We start from the raw sequence: 18,587 nt of genomic DNA, 5'->3' as shown, positions 1-18,587 counted from the left end.
TATGTAAACTATGATAAGAATAGAATCACTAATGTTTTTCTAATTTCAATCAGTTTTGAACTAAGTATTTGAAACCAACATACAAAACAACTGAAGCTGACTCAGAGCTGTATAGTTACTGAGATACAACCATATTAATGCACAGTAGTTAAAGACCAAAAGAAAAACACCATATTATTCAAATAATTACCTTTATTTTTCAATTGCCATTCTCATTTATGTTACAGAGGTAAACATTTAGGGGGAATCTTAGATACAGTGCTACACCTGCCAAGAGCGGTCACCTCCACACACACACACACACACACACAGTCACACACACTCCCATCCAGCACTGTCATCTCCACCAGACTTAGAGCAGATAAACCATTATTTCCACACAACAAACACATCCACTTGCAAAAGATCTGCATCCGTATTTAAAAGACCAGCGTGGTCTGTTGATCCAGGTGACATGGCTCTTGAAATCTGTCCATTCAAATCAGCAGCAATAAAACTCTGTGGTCAGACAGCAGAATGTCTGCTGGAACTCTAGAAATCGCTGTCGAATGACAAAGAAACTCTAGAAATCAATATGGCTACAACTTCTGCAATGCTAGATTGTCCTTGCCAAGCTGAGTGAAGAATAGCTGGATCTGTCTTAGAGGCGGAGGCGTTAGGCTGGGGTATGAAGAGATGTCTTCCCGTGACATCCCTTCCGTATGGCTGTAGAGGAATCCATCTCTCTGATCATCAAACATTACGATGGCCTGTACACTCATAATACATGCTTTGAGCTTAGTTACTCTCCAGATAGAAAAAAAGTCGATTAAAAGCAATACTCACTCACCGAGATCAACACATTAATCAAATCGGAGAAATGCAAATGTTCAGTTAGAGTCGGTACGATTTCAATAAATGCTGTTACAGTGAAGCTGCCACATAAACATTACAAACCTGTAAGAGCCACATTCAATATCTGCCAGTAAAATTGTACGTCAAAATGTGCTTTACCAGTCAGTGTTAAATATTTAAGGATTTCCTGGCACCAAAAGAACCAAATGGCCATTTAAAAGTCTAAATGAAAGATTTCCCTATAATGTTTCTGTAAAATCCACTTTAAACCGACAAAAAAGAGAGATGATTTTTACAGTACGCTTATTTGAACAAACCCTGAACTCTGCAGTCTTTGTGTGCGTTTCTATTTATACATGTAATAATAATTAATAAACACCATCGCTTGCCAAGTTCTGTATGTCTCACGGGACTAAGGCTCAATCACAAAGGCTTATTTTCGAAATAATAAATGGTTTTAAAAAAAGAAACTTGAAACTTTAAATCCCCTTTTCATCTGTCATTATGTAGGCTGTACTAACGTACCGGCCCGCTCTCGTATTGCAGGTGTACTTCCAGAATTTCAGCGTATTAGTGTTTCCCTCTGAAAACAGGGTTGAGGTGGTTCTACACTGATTAAGACCTTGAAGTCAGTTTGAATGTTATGATGTTACTGAACATCACATGATCACGGAATCATGATACAAAGGGTTACAATCCTTTGGACTCTTCATAATCTTAATAAAAAGTATTCTTACACACCTATTATCCATGATCATGGATGAAATTTTTGTAATTGCATCACAATGGAACATCCATCTAGGATATAGATAGTATAATCTTCTATAGCAGGTTCCACGATCCAATAGGGTCCTGAACAACTCCGGTGAGGCCACATCCAGGCAATTTAAAATACCCTGCTTGAATGAACCTGCATAGAAACTCCATGGAGGCTTCATAGAGCCGTCTTTAGGGAAAACCAAAAGTAGTTACTCCATACAGTACAGCATGTACAGTACATCTACAGATAAGACAGTTTCCTGTATTTGGCAGCCGTATGAAGCTGAATAGTCCAATATACAAAAATAGGGTTTTAGAAAATTTCAAACAACAACATGAATAACAATACTACTAATAATAACAACAGCGGTCATAAATAAAGTCCACGCCCAAACGGCGTGTCATACAAAAGTCCAGCAGATGTATAAAGCGTCCGTCAGTACTGAAGAAAAGTTGCGTCAGTGCTGAGGTGAGTTTGGTTCAAGAAGGTGATGGAGATTGTGTGTTTGTGTTAAAGCCCTGGTCTGCTACTGCGTGCCGTCGAACCGCCTCTGTTGTGGGAACGTGCTGGAACAGACACTAGGTGTAGTGATAGAGACAGAGAGACAAAATTGTGAACACTATGTTTATGCTTTTAAAGGTACTTTTGTATTCTTAGTGGTTGCTTTCTCACCAAAATTATTTACATTTTTTGCTAAATCAAGTCATGTCAGGATCTTATATATTCAAGATGAGTTTCTAAATGCAAACTCAGGGTATTTGTAGTACAAATGTACTGCAAGTCTGTAGGGAATATTTCCTGTGAGATCTGTGTAAGGTTTAGGAAGTTCCATCTTAAGAAAAAGTTTAGACTTTTAACACTTTTACAGCATGGCACTTAATGATTAATCATAGACGTTAAATAATAAATCAGAATAATAAATGACTTCCTTTCTAGATTTCACTCTTTCATCATTATTCTTAAAGTAAAAAATTATGTAATATTCATAAATATAAAGTACTAAGGGCCATATTTGAGGAGCCCAAGCATATAAATCTTATTACAGTGCTTGCAAGGCTTCTGATATTCCTGTTATATTTTTCTTTTCCACATTTTTATGCAATTAATTAGTGATCGACCGATATTGATTTTTTTTTTTTTTTTTTCGATGTTTATGTGCCCGATAACCGATATGCAGAACCGATATTTATTTACTGTTATAAAGTAAATAAATGACTGCGTGAAGTAAGCCAATACTTCACTTTGGTTTTTCCTCGTTTCAGTCATCTTAACAAAAAATGTTTTGAGAATTAGCAGTCTTTCATGCAGGGCTCTAGACTCATTCTTCCCACTGATCTCACTTTTGCGACTAACTTTCTCAGTTGGTCGCACGAGCACATAATTTGGTTGCAATTTGTTTTGTTTTTTTTGTTTTGTTTTTGCTACAACATTTGATTAATCAATGCATGCTAATGAACGTTTATCATAGTTTATAGTTATATGGTAACGAAAGTGTTCAACATTCAACTCGTTCTTTTTCATCGGAATTATTTGTGATTTATATTTTGTGAACAGGAATTCCTTTTTTTCGTGCGCTTTCACTTTCAAATTTGCGATCTTGGTGTCACATTTTAGAAGAAAAGGTAATTGTCTGTTTTGCTTATATCTATACACCTTTCACTTTTTAAGACTAAAACAAAAGATGGATTCATTGTTATTCTTAATTAAAAAGCACAACAACAATAAAACAGTATGTTGACAATGACAAACTAGCTTACATAACATTTATCAACAAAAACGAATAAGACCAGGCATGGCAGGACACATCACATGCTGTCTTATATACCGAGTATATTACAGAATGTTTAGCAAACTCTGAGAAATCAAATAAATATTAATATATATTTTTTTAAATTACGGAAAGCCTCCATAGCATAACATGAGGTAAACAGCAAAGATAACAAGCTTCTCAAAACGAAAACGAAAAGAAAAGTAAAACTAAACTGGCTGTTGCTGACAGGACTTGCATGCTTTTTCCTAAAAGAACACCAGCATGTTCACCTTCTCTGGTTTAAGAAGCGGTCTTTTACTTTAGTTTGAAAACAAAATCCTCCGTTGCGCTCTGTCCACGACGCGCACCTTCGCGCTCGTGCTGACGCGTATAAACCAGGCTGTACTGAAGCGCTCGCGTTGAAAGCACCTCTCTTCACGTGATCAGTGAAATCTGACTCCTGCTATAATGTGCTGCGGCTGGCAGCGCGCGATGCATGAAGCAGACGCTTTGGAGAAGCGTAGACTAGGCACTCGTACAAATGCGACCACGTCAAATTTTAAATCGCAAAAAATTGCCATTTTGGTCGCAGTCTAGAGCCCTGTCATGTTAAATTTAATCTTCGTATTATAACAATAAAAAACATTTTATTTATAAAAAGCTTTAGCAGCAACACTAATATTAGCAGTAAGCTAAATAAACGTAGAATGTCTAATGTTTTCAAATGGAGAAAATAAATAAAGGACAGGAGTCATATCAACTACAGTTTTAGTAGGTTTATAAGATGTTTAATAGGCTAAAGAGTGAAGAATAATTCACTGGATAATGTTAATTCACGGAATAATATTCTCTGGAATATTGGAATATAACAAGCATTGTATTTTATTGCATTTCTCAACTGGCATGCTCTAAATTATGCTGCTGACAGCGTGGTTTATCTATGCATTTACACAGAACTATAGGCTCTATTTCCATAGAGTTGTATTAATTTAGATGTTTATAAACAAAATAATGGTTATATAGTAAGTGTTAATACAATTTAGGGTGCTTCAAAAAAGTGAATCTTGTTAAAAGTTACATGCAGTGGCCGTGCTGAGCATTTCTTGAGCATCAACCGCTGAGTGAACTGCAATATGAAAGCGGCTTCACGAGACTAATGATGAGCATATAGACAACAGAGAGAGAATTGCATTCAGCGCTTTTATTTCCAACATGCGCTGATTCATGGCTGTGTTATTTCAGGCAAAGTTATATCTTTATAGGGACAGGGCTTGACAGAGTATCTTATTTATCATATTTCTTAGAGCCAAGTTGCATAAACTATATATCAGGAAGTCGTGGGAAGTCGTGGCCTAATGGTTAGAGAGTCGGACTCGTAATCGAAAGGTTGCGGGTTCGAGTCCCCGGACGGCAGGGGACTCCCCTCAGATGTGCTGCAATTGCGTTCCTGCGCGCAATTCTCAAAACGTCCACAAGATGGCGGTGTTTATCGGGGAATCCGATATTACAAAACCGATATCCGATTATCGGTAAATCGATATATCGGTCGATCTCTACAATTAATTCTGCTCAAACAAACTTAGTTTTAAGATCTGTTGTGCTAATTTGTTTTTATAAATATTCATAATTAATCTAATTGACAGAATTAGCATGCTGCATTGTTATTTGGCTGCTTTCTTGCATTTACATTATCGTTCAAAAGTTTAGGGTCAATATGCTTTTATTGGGGTCGGTATGAATACTTTTATTAAGCAAAGGCGCAGTAAACACTTTAACATTGTACAAAATGCTATTATTTCAAATAAATAATTTCTATTCATCAAAGAGTCAGGAAAACCACAGTTTCCATAAAAATATTAAGCAGCACAATTGTTGAAAATTGCTTTTCCATCACAGGAATAAATTACATTTTGAAATATATTGTAACAAAAAATAATTATTTTAAATCGTAATAATATTTCACAATATTGATGTTTTTTTTTTTTTTACTGTATTTTCTATTAAATAAATGCAGCCTTGGGGAGTATAAGAGACTTATTTTAGAAACATTAAAAAAAAATCATACCGACCCCAAACATTTGAACAGCAGTGTATTTGCATATTTAATTGTAATTGATTCGATTTAACTGTCAGAAACCTGCCTTGCAAGTACTAGTGTTTCCTTCAAGAAATACAAATCTACCATAGTTTCTAATAACAAAAATATTATTATGTTTTTCTGTACATGAATTATTTTTTACCTTTATTTTAAAAAGCAAGCAAAAAAGCTCATTAAAGCTAATTCTCACTGACCTGGGGGCGGAGCTTTTGCATCTGGCTCCTCCTCATGCTCGATGGGGAAGTGGCCAAGGGGATGATGGGAAAATGAGTCTATGAAGGAGGAGCTGCTGGTGCCCAAACTGATTCCAGTCACACCAATTCCCAGAGAATCTGCACTTACACACCCAAACACAGTCAATGGGACAATTTATAGAATTATAGTGTTCATCTACAAGTCCGATGTGTGTTTGTATGCACCCACCTATACCAACAGACGCTCTGCCAGGTCGTCCCTGGCCGATGTTGTCTATTCCAGTGAATGAACGGCGATAAGGGGTGTCTGACTGCAAAGATCGTTTTGCCATGATCAATACACACATAAATAAAAACACATGAAGAGAATCAGGATGAAGTTTATGTGATGTATACACATGTGCGGGAAAGATTCACCCTAAAGGTGTGTGTGGTGTTGGGTCTGGAAAACACGTCCAGCAGGTGCAGTTTGTCTCTGGGCTGCAGACTGACACCCTCGTCGGTCACTGCACTGTGCGCACGACTCGAGGAGCCTCTCTGCTTCTACAAACACGTGTTTACCAGAGTTATCATAGGTAACTAACACTAAAACCATAAAAAACAGATGTTATTTGAAATAAAATAAACATTAACTGACATAAAATAATAAACTTACATTTATTTTAAAATTACATTTATGCATATTCTCATTTCTCATACAATATGTTAAATATATTATATTAATACATAAATATAAAAAATAAAAGCAGCACAGCTGATTTGAACATTGATGATATTAAGAAATTTTTCTTAAGCACTAAATCAGCGTAATGTATTACAATGTTTTCTGAATGATCATGTGACACTTAAGACTGGAGAATGGAGAAAAAGCTGAAAATGTAGCTTTTGCCACAACAAGGAATAAATTACATTTAAAATATATTCAAACAGAAAATAGTTCATTTAAAATGTAATAATATTTCACAAAATGACTGTTTTTACTGTATTTTTCATCAAATAAATGAATTATTGATAAGAGACTTCTTTCAAAAACAATAAAGAAAATCTTACTGACCCCAAACATTTGAACAGAAGTGTATGTACTTCTAAACAAAATGATTTATAGCAGATATACACATTTTACAATTTTTCCCTTCCAGAAACAACTAAAAATATAGATGACCCATCTTGTGAAACTACTAAACTTAATAATATCTGGTTGTGTGTGTTAAAAGCACCTGCATATGCCGTGAGTGCTGTCCGGAGTATGCGTGGTCTGCGTCTCCTGTGCCAATGGGAGGGAGGAGTGTGTTTCTACTGAGAGGCATTGGAGGTGAGGCCAAACGATCACTGGCAGTCGTCCTAAAACACACACGGACACACGCTATTGCAAGAGAATCGCTCTTCAGAAAACAAAGAAGTACAGGAATTGAAATGAATGGTGCTCTTACAATCTTGTGCCTCTAACCACCTCTTCCATGGAGCCAGTTGTGATAGGCTGTGTTACACTGGACGTCAATGGCATTAGCGTGCGAGGGGGCGGGTTCCGTCGCCGTGCTGACTGAGGGGGGCGGGTCAAAGAGGAGGTGCTTTGTTCCAGTGCACGACGGGGCCGTGGTTTACTGGTAGGAATGACACTAGAGCCGGGACGATGAGACACTTTCTCCTCGGAGTCCCTATGGTCAGAAACATATAGATAGGATTATTGAAAGATCGTGTGATTCATTTAAAAAAGGTTTCTTGCACCGCTAATCTATGGCAGCATGTAAAAAGAACTGATGTTCTTCCAGAGTCTGTGGTATGAATAAAAAACGAAGTACTGCAGAACAACACAAAGACAATAAATAGATAAGTTTTTCAATTGTGTTGTCTTTGCTGGTTGCATGCAAAAACAAATGATACCACTGTAGTCTGATACACAAGCAAATATAAGCTGATTCTTGTAATAAATCAGATAAAAAATACATTTTCTATTTTTTAACTTACTATAAAAATACATTAAAATAGAAAATAATATTATTATTTCACATTATTACTGTTTTACTGTATTTTTGATCAAATAAATGCAGTCTTGGTGAGTATAAGAGACTTTTTTCAAAAACCTTAAAAATTAAGAATAGTGAACAGTGTATTTATTTACAAAAAAATTGTATATTGTTAGGATTTTTAGAATTTTTTTAGAATTTTTTAGGTCAATCGATTTATTTTTAAAAAGGTTTAAAAAGAAACATATAACAGCTTGGAATATCCAGCTTTTGGAATATATCCTGGATATTGTATGTTTGCTTGTTTTGTCTTATGGGCGGCACTAGAGGGTTTTTTCTCCCATACCTTGTTGACTGTACAGGGAAAATACTATATCAGCTGACCTCTAGTTTGGACCAATTTCTGCAAAATCAGAATACTAAACTACAGTGCTAAATATACACAGTAAAATTTGTGAAGGTTGTGTTTATTTCTTCTGCAGTGTTCATACTGAGCTACTCGGTCCAGTGTTCCCACGTTCCTTTGCTGCAGTGGAATGCCATGTATCATGATGAGGTCATTGAGATTGTGATGAGCAACCGTTGTGCCTACAGGTACTCGACCGGTCTGTGTGAACAGAGACAGAGAGAAGCAGGAAAGAGAAAAAGTTAAGCAAATTCATGTTTTCATTTTATTGCCATATAATGCACAAGTCTGTATATCGCAGTGATTAAAAAAATCACTGACATCCATCATCTGTACAGCATGCGATGACGTGTAAAACAGACAAAAAGACACTGGAAAAAAACTAAACAAACAGAACAGAAACAAAACTAAGAGTGGGAACAAGCATTATAAACACCTCCACAAGATTAAAAATGAAAGCAAGCTTAAAATATAGTCAGGCAGTTTAAAAGGATGTTAAAAAAGTGGCCAGTGAGTTGTGTGATAAAAAAAAGATGAGTGTTGAAGTTAAGGAGAAAGAGAGAGAAACTGCTCCACAGATGCTCGCTCTCTCTATTTAAGTGTTGTTATCAGGGTAGAGTTACATACTGTCGATGACTTTCTCTGCTTTTTGGATTTCCGTCTTGACTTGTGCTTTAAACCCCATGACTTTGAGCTCTTTGGAAAGAAAATGAAGGGAAGGGATAGAAATAGAGAGGTATAGAAAGAGAAAGGAAGAATACAGATGACAGATGGATGATTGGACAGAAAGGCAGAAACAGAGACACAGAGGAAAACAGAAAAAAGGAGGTAAAAAGTTAATGAATCAAAAGCCTGGGAAGAAAGCTGGAAAGACAAATGCTGACAGCTGTGAAATACAGCATTTGTGTGTATTTTTGAGTATGGACACAAAGCAGTGAAGATCTCTCCACTATGACTAAGCATATATACAGAATTCCCACAGCTTCAGACAAATTCATTTCTTTGACTTTTCCAGTTGTTCACAATTTCTGTGAAAAGTGTTTTCCATAATAATTTTATACCTATTATGCAATTTCTAGCTAATTAAATATTTTAGAGCAAAAGATACATTTTTGGGAGAGTATTTGATGCTAAACATGTCCATGTTTTGTTTACTTATTTATTTTTAATTTTATTAATACATAAGGGACTTTATGTGGTGCAGTTTCTTTTGGTTATTTAATAATTCTATTCATTTTTTCGCCTTTATGACTTAATTTTAAATTGTACTGTAGCATGGCAAATTAATTTTTAAAAGTACAAAAGTTCCAAGTTATCACAATTAATATTGCATGCATTGCATAAAAAGTCAAACAGTTGTGGATGCAGTACTGCAATTTCCGTCAATCCTTTCATGTCAGTGACCCATTCACTACAGACACGTCAAGATTATTGACTTTTCCAAGATCGTGGGAATCCTGTCAATTAAATATTTTGGAGGATATCATCAAGCAGATGGCAGGGGATTGGAGGGCTACAGATATCTGAAATCAGTGAGATGGGATTTCAGATGAAATCAATGTTGCATCCATCTGTCACAGAAGGAAAAGTAGGAACGCTTCTGTTCTACAAGAGGTTGACTAACCTGAGCCTGCAAGCTGGCCGTGAGCTGTTGTGTTCTGGTCTGTGACAGTGGAGGAAGCGCTGTTGAGATGTTGGACAGCAGCAGAAAAGGATTCTGGCTATCAGGGCGGGCAGGGCTGAGGGCCACGGTATTCTTCTCATCATCTGATGGACAGAGATGTTCAGAGAGATTATTCTTCACCATGACATGACTCTCTGAAATCCTTGATTCGGCCAAACGCAACACGCTGATTTCAAAAATACCTTTGTATAATTACCCCTAAACTATTTATCTTATTAGGGGTGTAAGAAAATATCGATACACGCGAGTATCGCGATATTTTGTTTGGCGATACTGTATCGATTCTCCAAAACGGAATATCGATATTAAAAAAAAAATCATACAAGATTCATGGCAGTTGTTTCGTTTTGAGTTCATATCCCGACCGCTATCTTCATCTCTGAACTTAAACAGTGACAGGAAATACTAGCATCAGGGCACGCCACTAATGTTAGCGTTAATATAGTTCGCTGCCAGTAATGGAGGATGAAAGAATTGTTCCAGTTCTCGTTTCGATGTACAAAGCTGAAGTGTGGCACCATTTGGGCTTTTGTGGCAATGTCCGCCCCGGGACCGCGGCGCGAGCGCAACATCGGTTCTGCCGCTTGCCGCGTCCCGTGTTGAAGAGCCTTTGCGCGGGGTGCGGCGGGCGGTAGAGTCGCCACGCAGCTGCAGCTTTCTCTCGTAATTCGGGGGCGTTTTGTGCAGCTGGGGCGGTGCTCGCGTCGCGGTCTCGGCGATTCCACGCGGAACATAAATACAAACTGAAAAACCTGTGAAATCCAAGTTAAAAAGTTCTGAGAATGTTTAACATCTGTATTTATTTGATTGTTATACAATTGTTTTTTTTTTTTTTAGGAATCCTGCAAGCACTTCATTTTTCATTGATATTAAGCAGATGTCATTTTTTGTTCAGATCAAATGTTATGACATTGCATGGCACAATTGTAAATTTAAACTGTGAAACTTTAATGTAGAGTCTATAAATATATGTTTTTATCTTTTTATAAAATACATTTTATACATACATTTAACTAAAGAATCATGCAAGCACTTGAATATTTCCCCCTTTACTCGTGCTGCACAAAAAGTGGTTCAATAATGTTGAATGTTATAGGGACTGATTATTGCAAATGCAGATCCCAGTGTGTTCTGCAGTGTATTCTGGTTAAACTATTTTTATTTATTTATTTTTTGCTAAGGTTTGCATATGGTGGTGCGTTCTTAATGACAGCTTTCCTAAAAAATATATATCCTATTCCTAAAATAAGAAATATCCCAATATATTTTTATGCAATGCATCGCAATGTATCGCAATATATCGTATCACAACCCCTGCATCGTGATACGTATCGTATCGCCAGATTCTTGCCAATACACAGCCCTATCTCTTATCACTGCCGTCTCCTCTCACATAATATAAATTCACCTCAAATCAGTATTTCATTTCTTAAAGGGACAGTTCACCCAAAAACTGGGTGAAATAATTTTTTGACATTTTAAACATAAAACATTGAATACTGATATTTAAAATTATTTTAAAAATGAAAATAGACTTTAAATGTGAAATTAAAACCACGAGTAGGTGGCAGAAAGTCACTGGTAATAAGTGAGTCATTGCGACTGAACCGAATCATTTAACGGTTGATTCATTCAGGAACAAAGCACTGTCATGTTGCTGAGATGCAAAACAGTGCTGTATCCGTTTTGAATTATTTTTTGTCTGCGAAATGGAGCAAAAACAGGCAATATGGTGTCTAAAGCGTAAGTATCTTAATATTAACTTATTGCTTATTGAACTGTTGTATATCACATTTGTAATCATGCTCGTTTTTGAAGAAAAAAATGGCACTCTTCGTGTGATTTTAACTATATGAAACTTAAATATATAAATTTTCTGCCCCCATATCTTAAATTTTATTTGAAATTTTATTAATTTTTTATCATTCTTAATGCATTTTAATAGACTGAATCATGCAGTGAAAGAACACACTCTAAATGCACAATGTTTATTAAATTTAGATTAAATTTACAATCTAAATGTTTAACCCACTTCATCACCACATAGGCTAAAGTGTGCATGCACTCCGTATGTGTTTTGTTTTGTTTTTGCAAAATACTCGATATTGTAAAATTGCACATTGTTAAAACAACACGATATCATTGCAGACTATATATATATATATATATCGCTCACCCCTACCCTCATGTCGTTCCAAATCTGTAAGACCTTAGTTCATCTTTGGAACACAGATTAAGATATTTTTGATGCATACCGAGAGCTCTCTGACCCTCCCATAGACAGCAAGGATCCTAACACGATCAAGGTCTAGAAACGTAGCAAGGAGATCATTAAAATAATCCATGTGACATCACAAAAAGTATTCTCGTAGCTTATGGTTGAAGCACTGATGTCGCATGGATTACTTTAACGATCATCTTAATTGTGATATTATCCTTGCTGTCTATGGGAGGGTCAGAGAGCTCTCAGAATTCATCAAAAAAATATCTTAATTTGTGTTCCGAAGATGAACGGAGGTCTTATGGGTTTGGAACGACATGAGGGTGAGTAATTAATGACAGAATTTTCATTTTTGGGTGAGCTATCCCTTTAAATGATTTGGAGAGCTGTCTAATTAGAAGGAACATTTTTAGTACAATGTATTAGGGATGTACCGAGCCCTGATATTAAACGCAGACACCTCACAATGTGTGAAGTGAACAGTGCTGTATCCAGACAAAGAAACACTGAAAACAGAACAACAGAATGGAGTTATTATATATTAAGGATGTCTACGAGGTATATATGCATTTAATATAATGTTAAACGTTCAATATTCATGCCTGTATAGCTGATGTGCATGAGCTGATAAGCAAAGCACGCTGTGAGTGGATTGAGTGCACAATGGCACAGTTGTGCAATCTTGTAGAGAGCAAATATCCCTTTCGCAGCAAGGGATAAATCAGCATTTTTCAGAATAAAAAACGCAACTTCTGAAAATAGGTTCATCACAGTTTTTATTTATAAGATTTATATATAATGAGTGGTTCCCTGGATTATTACAGCAAAACGTCTTGTGATTACAGTACTGAGCCGCTGCAATGGAGCAGCTCTAATGCTGTTAAATTAAAGATGATGTACTATAGAGCCAAAAAATGAACAGTAAAAGTCACAAAAACTTGTAGAATCCATTTTAATGGCCATAATTTAGTGTGACAATAACTGAAGGAAATATCTATTTGCTAAATGAACTAAGACAACTAATATTATACATTTTCTTTTGGTTTCGGTACCCAATATTTTTTTAAATTACAAATACAATGAAAATACAAGTATCGGTACTCGGTATCGGCAAGTACCTAAAATAAAAGTTTCGGTATCGGCCTAGTTCTGGAAAAAGTGCTATCGGTGCATCCCTACAATGTACAGTCTGTTGATCGTTTTCACTAAATAAACTCCTTGAGGTGCACTATCCTCTATATATTATTTCATGCACAAGAATATAAATCAGAATTTGTTCATATTTTGATGATATAAGAATTATGTAAAGCATTAACCACACTGCCATAACAAGATTAAAATCTACGTTCATATTATTTCAACGTTGCTAAACATATACTACCATTCAAAAGTTTTGGGTCAGTATATTAAAAAAAAAAAACATTGATGCATTAAATTGATCAAAAATCATAATGATGACTTTTACAGTATTACAAAAAAACTCAAATAGATGCTGTTCTTTTGAACATTCTATTCATCAAAGAATCCTAATAAAATACACAAAACAATTTTACAATATCCACAAGGAATCTCAGCTATACTTTATTTTAAGGAGTCCTTGTTACAGTGTAATTACATATTTAAGTGCTGAGTAATAATAATTAACTACATTATACATATACTTACTATATGGTTAGGGTAAGGATTAGGGTTTGGCTTAGGGGTATTTGCATGTAATTATGCATAATTTATTGTAATTAGAATAGTAAGTACGTAAGTAATGTACGTATGTAAGGTGTAACAAGGACACCTCAAAATAAAGTGTTACTGAAATCTTAAGCAGCAACTATTTTCAACATTGATAATAATATTAAATCAGCATATTAGAATGATTTCTGAGGGATCATGTGATGCTAAATACGTGATTAATGGCTACTGAAAATTCAGCTTTGCCATCACAGGAATAAATTACCTTTTAAAATATATTCAAATAGGAAAAATTTCACAATATTACCATTTCTACTGTCTTTAAATGCAGCCTTGGTGAGAATAAGAGACATTTTAACATTTAAAAAATTTTACAGATCGCAAACTTTTGAACGGTAGTCCCAGTATTCCAGTTCCCATTTTTCGAAACATAAACCAAAATAATCATCACATTATAAGTATTTGAAAATTCATCTACCTGACACAAAACCCTCCCAATGCCTATGTACAAGCTCTTCCATCCAGCCAATGAGCTCACGCCACACGTCATCAAACAGCAGATCAAGCACAGCCTCCCGACGACAGCGATAAGGCGAGACAGGGGGCAGCCAGCGTCTCCGCCGTCTGTTCACATACTCACGTTCCCATTCCTCGTCCCTAGATAAACACACTTATTATTCATCTACAAAAATCTCAGAAAAATATCAGACAAATTATGTTTTGTAACAAACTCCTATTTGTCACACACAAACAAACTCACAGGTCCCTGCAATCAAAGGCAAGATACTCTTCTATCAGCCCCTCGGCCTCGATCACCCTGGGCAACTCGTCTCCATTGTTACTACTGGGTATGGCATGAGGATGGGTCACCTCCAAAGTGGGCCGACACAAAACTGCCCTCCTACCCTGCACACACAACCTGCCACAGACACACATACACAGAGGCTTTATAGAACACTAATGATTTCATACAAAGCACACATCCACAACCCCCAGATGACTCACTCATTAGTTTTCTCATTGCTCTGGCCGCCACTGGAGGGGACAGGCACATGAGCTGGTGTGGCGTACCACTGGAATCCTTCATCTGTAGGACACACCAGCTGTGTTCCGAGGATCCTGTCACACACAAATGCCCCAAACAGGTTTAACATCCAGAGACTGGGCTGCATGATAAAAGTTAAACATATAATCACAATTATTTTACTACTTCTACTTCGTTTTTGCTGAATGAAATCCTATACTGCTTTTGGGTGCCAATTCTAGAAATAGAGCCTGTTTTGCTCTAGCACGCAAAAGCATTTTTTCTTTCAACAGCCATGGGGAAGTCATGGCCTAATGGTTAGAGAGTCGGACTCGTAATCCAAAGGTTGCGGGTTCGAGTCTCGGGCCGGCAGGGATTGTAGGTGGGGGGAGTGAATGTCTCCACCCTCAATACACGACTGAGGTGCCCTTGAGCAAGGCACCGAACCCCCAACTGCTCCCCGGGCGCCGCAGCATAAATGGCTGCCCAATGCTCCGGATGTGTGTTCACGGTGTGTGTGTGTTCACTGCTGTGTGTGTGCACGTTGGATGGGTTAAATGCAGAGCACGAATTCTAAGTATGGGTCACCATACTTGGCCGTATGTCACGTCACTTTCACTTTCATTTGTAAGTTGAAGAAGACTTGTTCTATGTCTTAACCACCTGAAAAACTGCCGTAAAGACAAGATCCCTATCTTCCTCGTAGCCGGGTTAGAACTATTTGTTCAATTCACAGCTAATTTTCGCATGCATGAATGATTGTGAAGAGATTATTTCATGCCTGATCCTGATTTCAAGGTTAGAATAATAGCCATTGACAGAAGAAAATGCAAACATGATTTTTGCTGTTTTCTGTGACATCTGTGGGTGTTTTACTACATCCATACTAAAGATTTTGTATTTAAATGTACAGAAAAAAAAGCTGTTTATGTAAAGCTCTTTGACATTTAATGGAATATTTGAACAAATTTTTCCACTCATTTGCAGACTGTAAGTTTCATGAAACTTTTGACATTTGAATGTTTTTGTTATTTAATACGTTTACTAAACTGATACATATATCATTTTAATGAGTAGTTAAAATTCTTAATTCTTAAGCCCCGTTCACACCAAGAACGATAACTATAAAGGTAACTAGAAAGATAACGATATTAGCGGACGATATTGTTTGTATATCTATGCGCACGTGCGTCTGCCATTTTAAATTCTCGAGCTCATTACAGCAGGATGGATTTTGATTGGCTGTCAATGTTTGTATCGTTCATCAGCTGGAAAAAAATCGTTCTGAAAGTGATTCCAACAATATCATTTCTGTGTGCCTTTATTGTTATAGTTGTGGTGTGGACTGCTATTCTCTAATATTGAGAACGATTTTTAGAACTATATCTTTATTGTTATCTTTATAGTTATCGTGCTTGGTGTGAACGGGCCTTTATCCTGTGAAAAACATTTATCAAAAAAATTTGATTGCTATTTTTGAACTCAGCACCTTCAAACGACAGGTAATATTAAGCCTTTTTATGCAAGTCAGAATATATATTTTTTTTAAATGCAGGGCTTTAATATCAATTCGATTAGTAAATTATGACTGTCGTCACTTGAGAAATTTCTTTTTACATTTCATCAGAATTGTTGAATTTTACCTTAAGCACAAATCAAGAAAATCTTAGCTTATCCACAAGGCTTTTTTCACCTCATCTATTTTTTTTTATTTATCATATACAATAAGATATTACCTAAAATAATTTCTCATTCAATAAAAATGTTATCTTGTACAAGCTCAAGAAGCTAATCTCTAATACAAATTCCAAACATTCCAAATTATGTTAACATTTTTCTATTAAAACAACAAAAGACTTTGTATTGTTGCACAAAGTGCTTTTTCCGGCAACCATTCTCCAAAAATAAACCTGAGATTCAAGTTTGGATTTATTGCAGTGTGTCACTGTGAAGGTTTCCTTGAAGATTTAGAACAAACAGCACCATGAAGGACTGTATAGCACTTTCAGTATTCCAATGGAGATTGGAAATGTCAAATGAAAATATGTTCTCAGGATAAATAATTAGCAGGCAAATATTGCAGATGATTATATACAATTAACTGAAAGATGCAGAAATCATGATCATGGTTAAAACAAGATTAATTTTGCAGCCTTAACCAGAGACTACGAAGGCGTCACTGATGTTTACAGATATGAGTGTGTGCGAGTGCGTACCGTAGATGAGGGAATCGCGAAGCCCACTCTTGACACTCTTCCTGCAGCCCTTTGAGCTGTGCTTCACACTTCCTCTCATACAACAGTTCTTCAATCTCTTCAAACATCTGCTGGACCTGCCTGGAGGCAGCTTTATCAAATTCCTACAGGGAAAAGAGAGAAAGAAAGAGGGAAAAACAGGAATTTGAACTTGTCACCAGCCCATTTTGAACACGCTGTGTAAAGTTAATAACAAAAACGCTTCTTGTGTGAACGGCCCCTTAGAATTCAAGTCATCGCTCACATCATAGCCCCACGAGAAGACAGAGCTGCCTTCTGTAGAGATGCCAGTTCCTGTGTAACTATGGATACCAGACCAAGACTGAGCTGTGTCATCTGTGGTGAGTGTCTGACATCCTGATCTGACGGATGATGCAGAGGACTCCTCAGACCTAGAAAGAGAGAGAGTGTGAGTGTGATTATTCAAACGTCAGATTGGAAAGAGTGAATATTATGCGACAATTTACATGATATACTCAGCGATGAAAGCCTGTCCCTTTAATACATACCCCTGTCCCTTTAATACATACCTGTACAGCCACACATTGTACCTGTCACTCACCTGCTGTATGAGGACATGTCCTCCTGTAGATCGTGCAGGAGTCTGGAAGGATGCACAGAATCATCATCTGCCTCCTCTGGGAGAGGATGCTGGTCCAGACAGCTGCGGGACAAACCACGACTACCAAAACCAGCAGGGAGAGAAAGAGAGATAATGATCGATCAATCAATCAATAGATCTGTCCTTCTATCCATCCAAGTTTTTTTCTATCTATCTATCTATCTATCCATCTATCTATCAGATAGAAAGATCTTTCTATATGAGTATTTATTTATCTACCAAATAACTGGATTGATAACCTGACTATCTATCTATGGATCAATAGAAATATCTTTCTATTTGATTATTTATCTATCTAGCAAATAACTGGATTGATAACCTATCTATCGATCTTTTCACCATTCCATAGTAACCTAGTGAGCTGCCTACCTATGAAACAAAGATACCAAAAATGCCGTCTAAGCAGGCAGCTTGAGATCGTGTCTGTGTGATTTATACGCACATCTCTAGGCTGTGAGATACAGGCCGGCGGCTGTATCGGGAAATCATCCTCCTGAAGCGGTTACAGGCGCATCTCCTCCATCAAGCCTGTGATCCGACTCCGAGCCTCCTGTGTCCGGACCGGGCCGCTGCACCACCGCTGCTCTCTCATGCTTCAGAAACAGTCGGACCCACACAGACTGGATCACAGCTGAGCTGTGAGGAAAAAGGTGTAATATCCAGCACAGAAGCTGGGCCGAACCTGATCTATCGAACCTTGTGTGGAGGAGAGTAAAGCGTCCGCGAACATAAAACGAAAATCCGATTATTCCACCATTTCGTCGACTGATTTATTAGGAAAGGTTTAATGGCGAGAAAAGCAGTTGTATTCTTCATCCATCCATGATTATCTACTGAACAACAATAACAAGACTGTCATGGAGACCAAGGTGCTCGCGCGCACTGATTTGTGGGAAGTGAAGTTTTGAACGTGATGCATACTCTAGTGCATGAGAGTGTTATATTATATTATCATATTATTTTGAGTAATTATAGGAGTACATATGGGAGTAATTATTTGTGCTTAACAGGTCAGTATATATATATATATAATTATAATAATTAAATGAATTATATGGTTTACACTTCAAAACAAAAGCAATAGCATAA

General features: G+C 36.8%; 1 protein-coding gene across 2 annotated transcripts; it reads right to left on the bottom strand.

The window, feature by feature from the left end:
- Positions 1 to 179: 179 nt before the first annotated feature.
- On the bottom strand, positions 180 to 18,382 carry fam149b1 (family with sequence similarity 149 member B1). 2 transcript variants are annotated; one of them, XM_079385518.1, is made up of 16 exons: positions 17,941 to 18,382; positions 17,439 to 17,558; positions 17,121 to 17,268; positions 16,838 to 16,980; positions 14,603 to 14,716; positions 14,358 to 14,516; positions 14,076 to 14,254; positions 9,631 to 9,773; positions 8,634 to 8,702; positions 8,092 to 8,207; positions 7,067 to 7,291; positions 6,854 to 6,977; positions 6,054 to 6,179; positions 5,866 to 5,947; positions 5,637 to 5,774; positions 180 to 2,172 (listed from the first exon to the last, which is right to left on the bottom strand). In XM_079385518.1, the coding sequence occupies exons 1-16, from the start codon at positions 17,985 to 17,987 to the stop codon at positions 2,105 to 2,107; spliced, it is 2,001 nt and encodes a 666-aa protein (XP_079241644.1). In that variant the 5' UTR covers positions 17,988 to 18,382; the 3' UTR covers positions 180 to 2,104. The 2 variants fall into 2 exon arrangements, with proteins under 2 accessions (XP_079241644.1, XP_079241645.1); XM_079385519.1 differs by lacking the exon at positions 8,634 to 8,702.
- Positions 18,383 to 18,587: the final 205 nt, after the last annotated feature.

The sequence above is a fragment of the Barbus barbus genome (genome assembly GCF_936440315.1).
Source record: "Barbus barbus genome assembly, chromosome: 30".
In the NCBI taxonomy this organism is placed as follows: Eukaryota; Metazoa; Chordata; class Actinopteri; order Cypriniformes; family Cyprinidae; genus Barbus; species Barbus barbus.
Note: the sequence above shows the minus strand (reverse complement) of the source record. Positions and strands in the feature narration are given on the sequence as shown.

Excerpts from the sequence above, each read along its gene's own strand:
- fam149b1 (XM_079385518.1), bottom strand. The coding sequence starts at position 17,987 with ATGATTTCCCGATACAGCCGCCGGCCTGTATCTCACAGCCTAGAGAT. Across the intron at positions 14,255-14,357 it reads GCCTTTGATTGCAGGGACCT|GGACGAGGAATGGGAACGTG; the intron begins GTGAGTTTGTTT and ends GTGTTTATCTAG. Across the intron at positions 5,775-5,865 it reads CAGAGCGTCTGTTGGTATAG|ATTCTCTGGGAATTGGTGTG; the intron begins GTGGGTGCATAC and ends GTGTAAGTGCAG.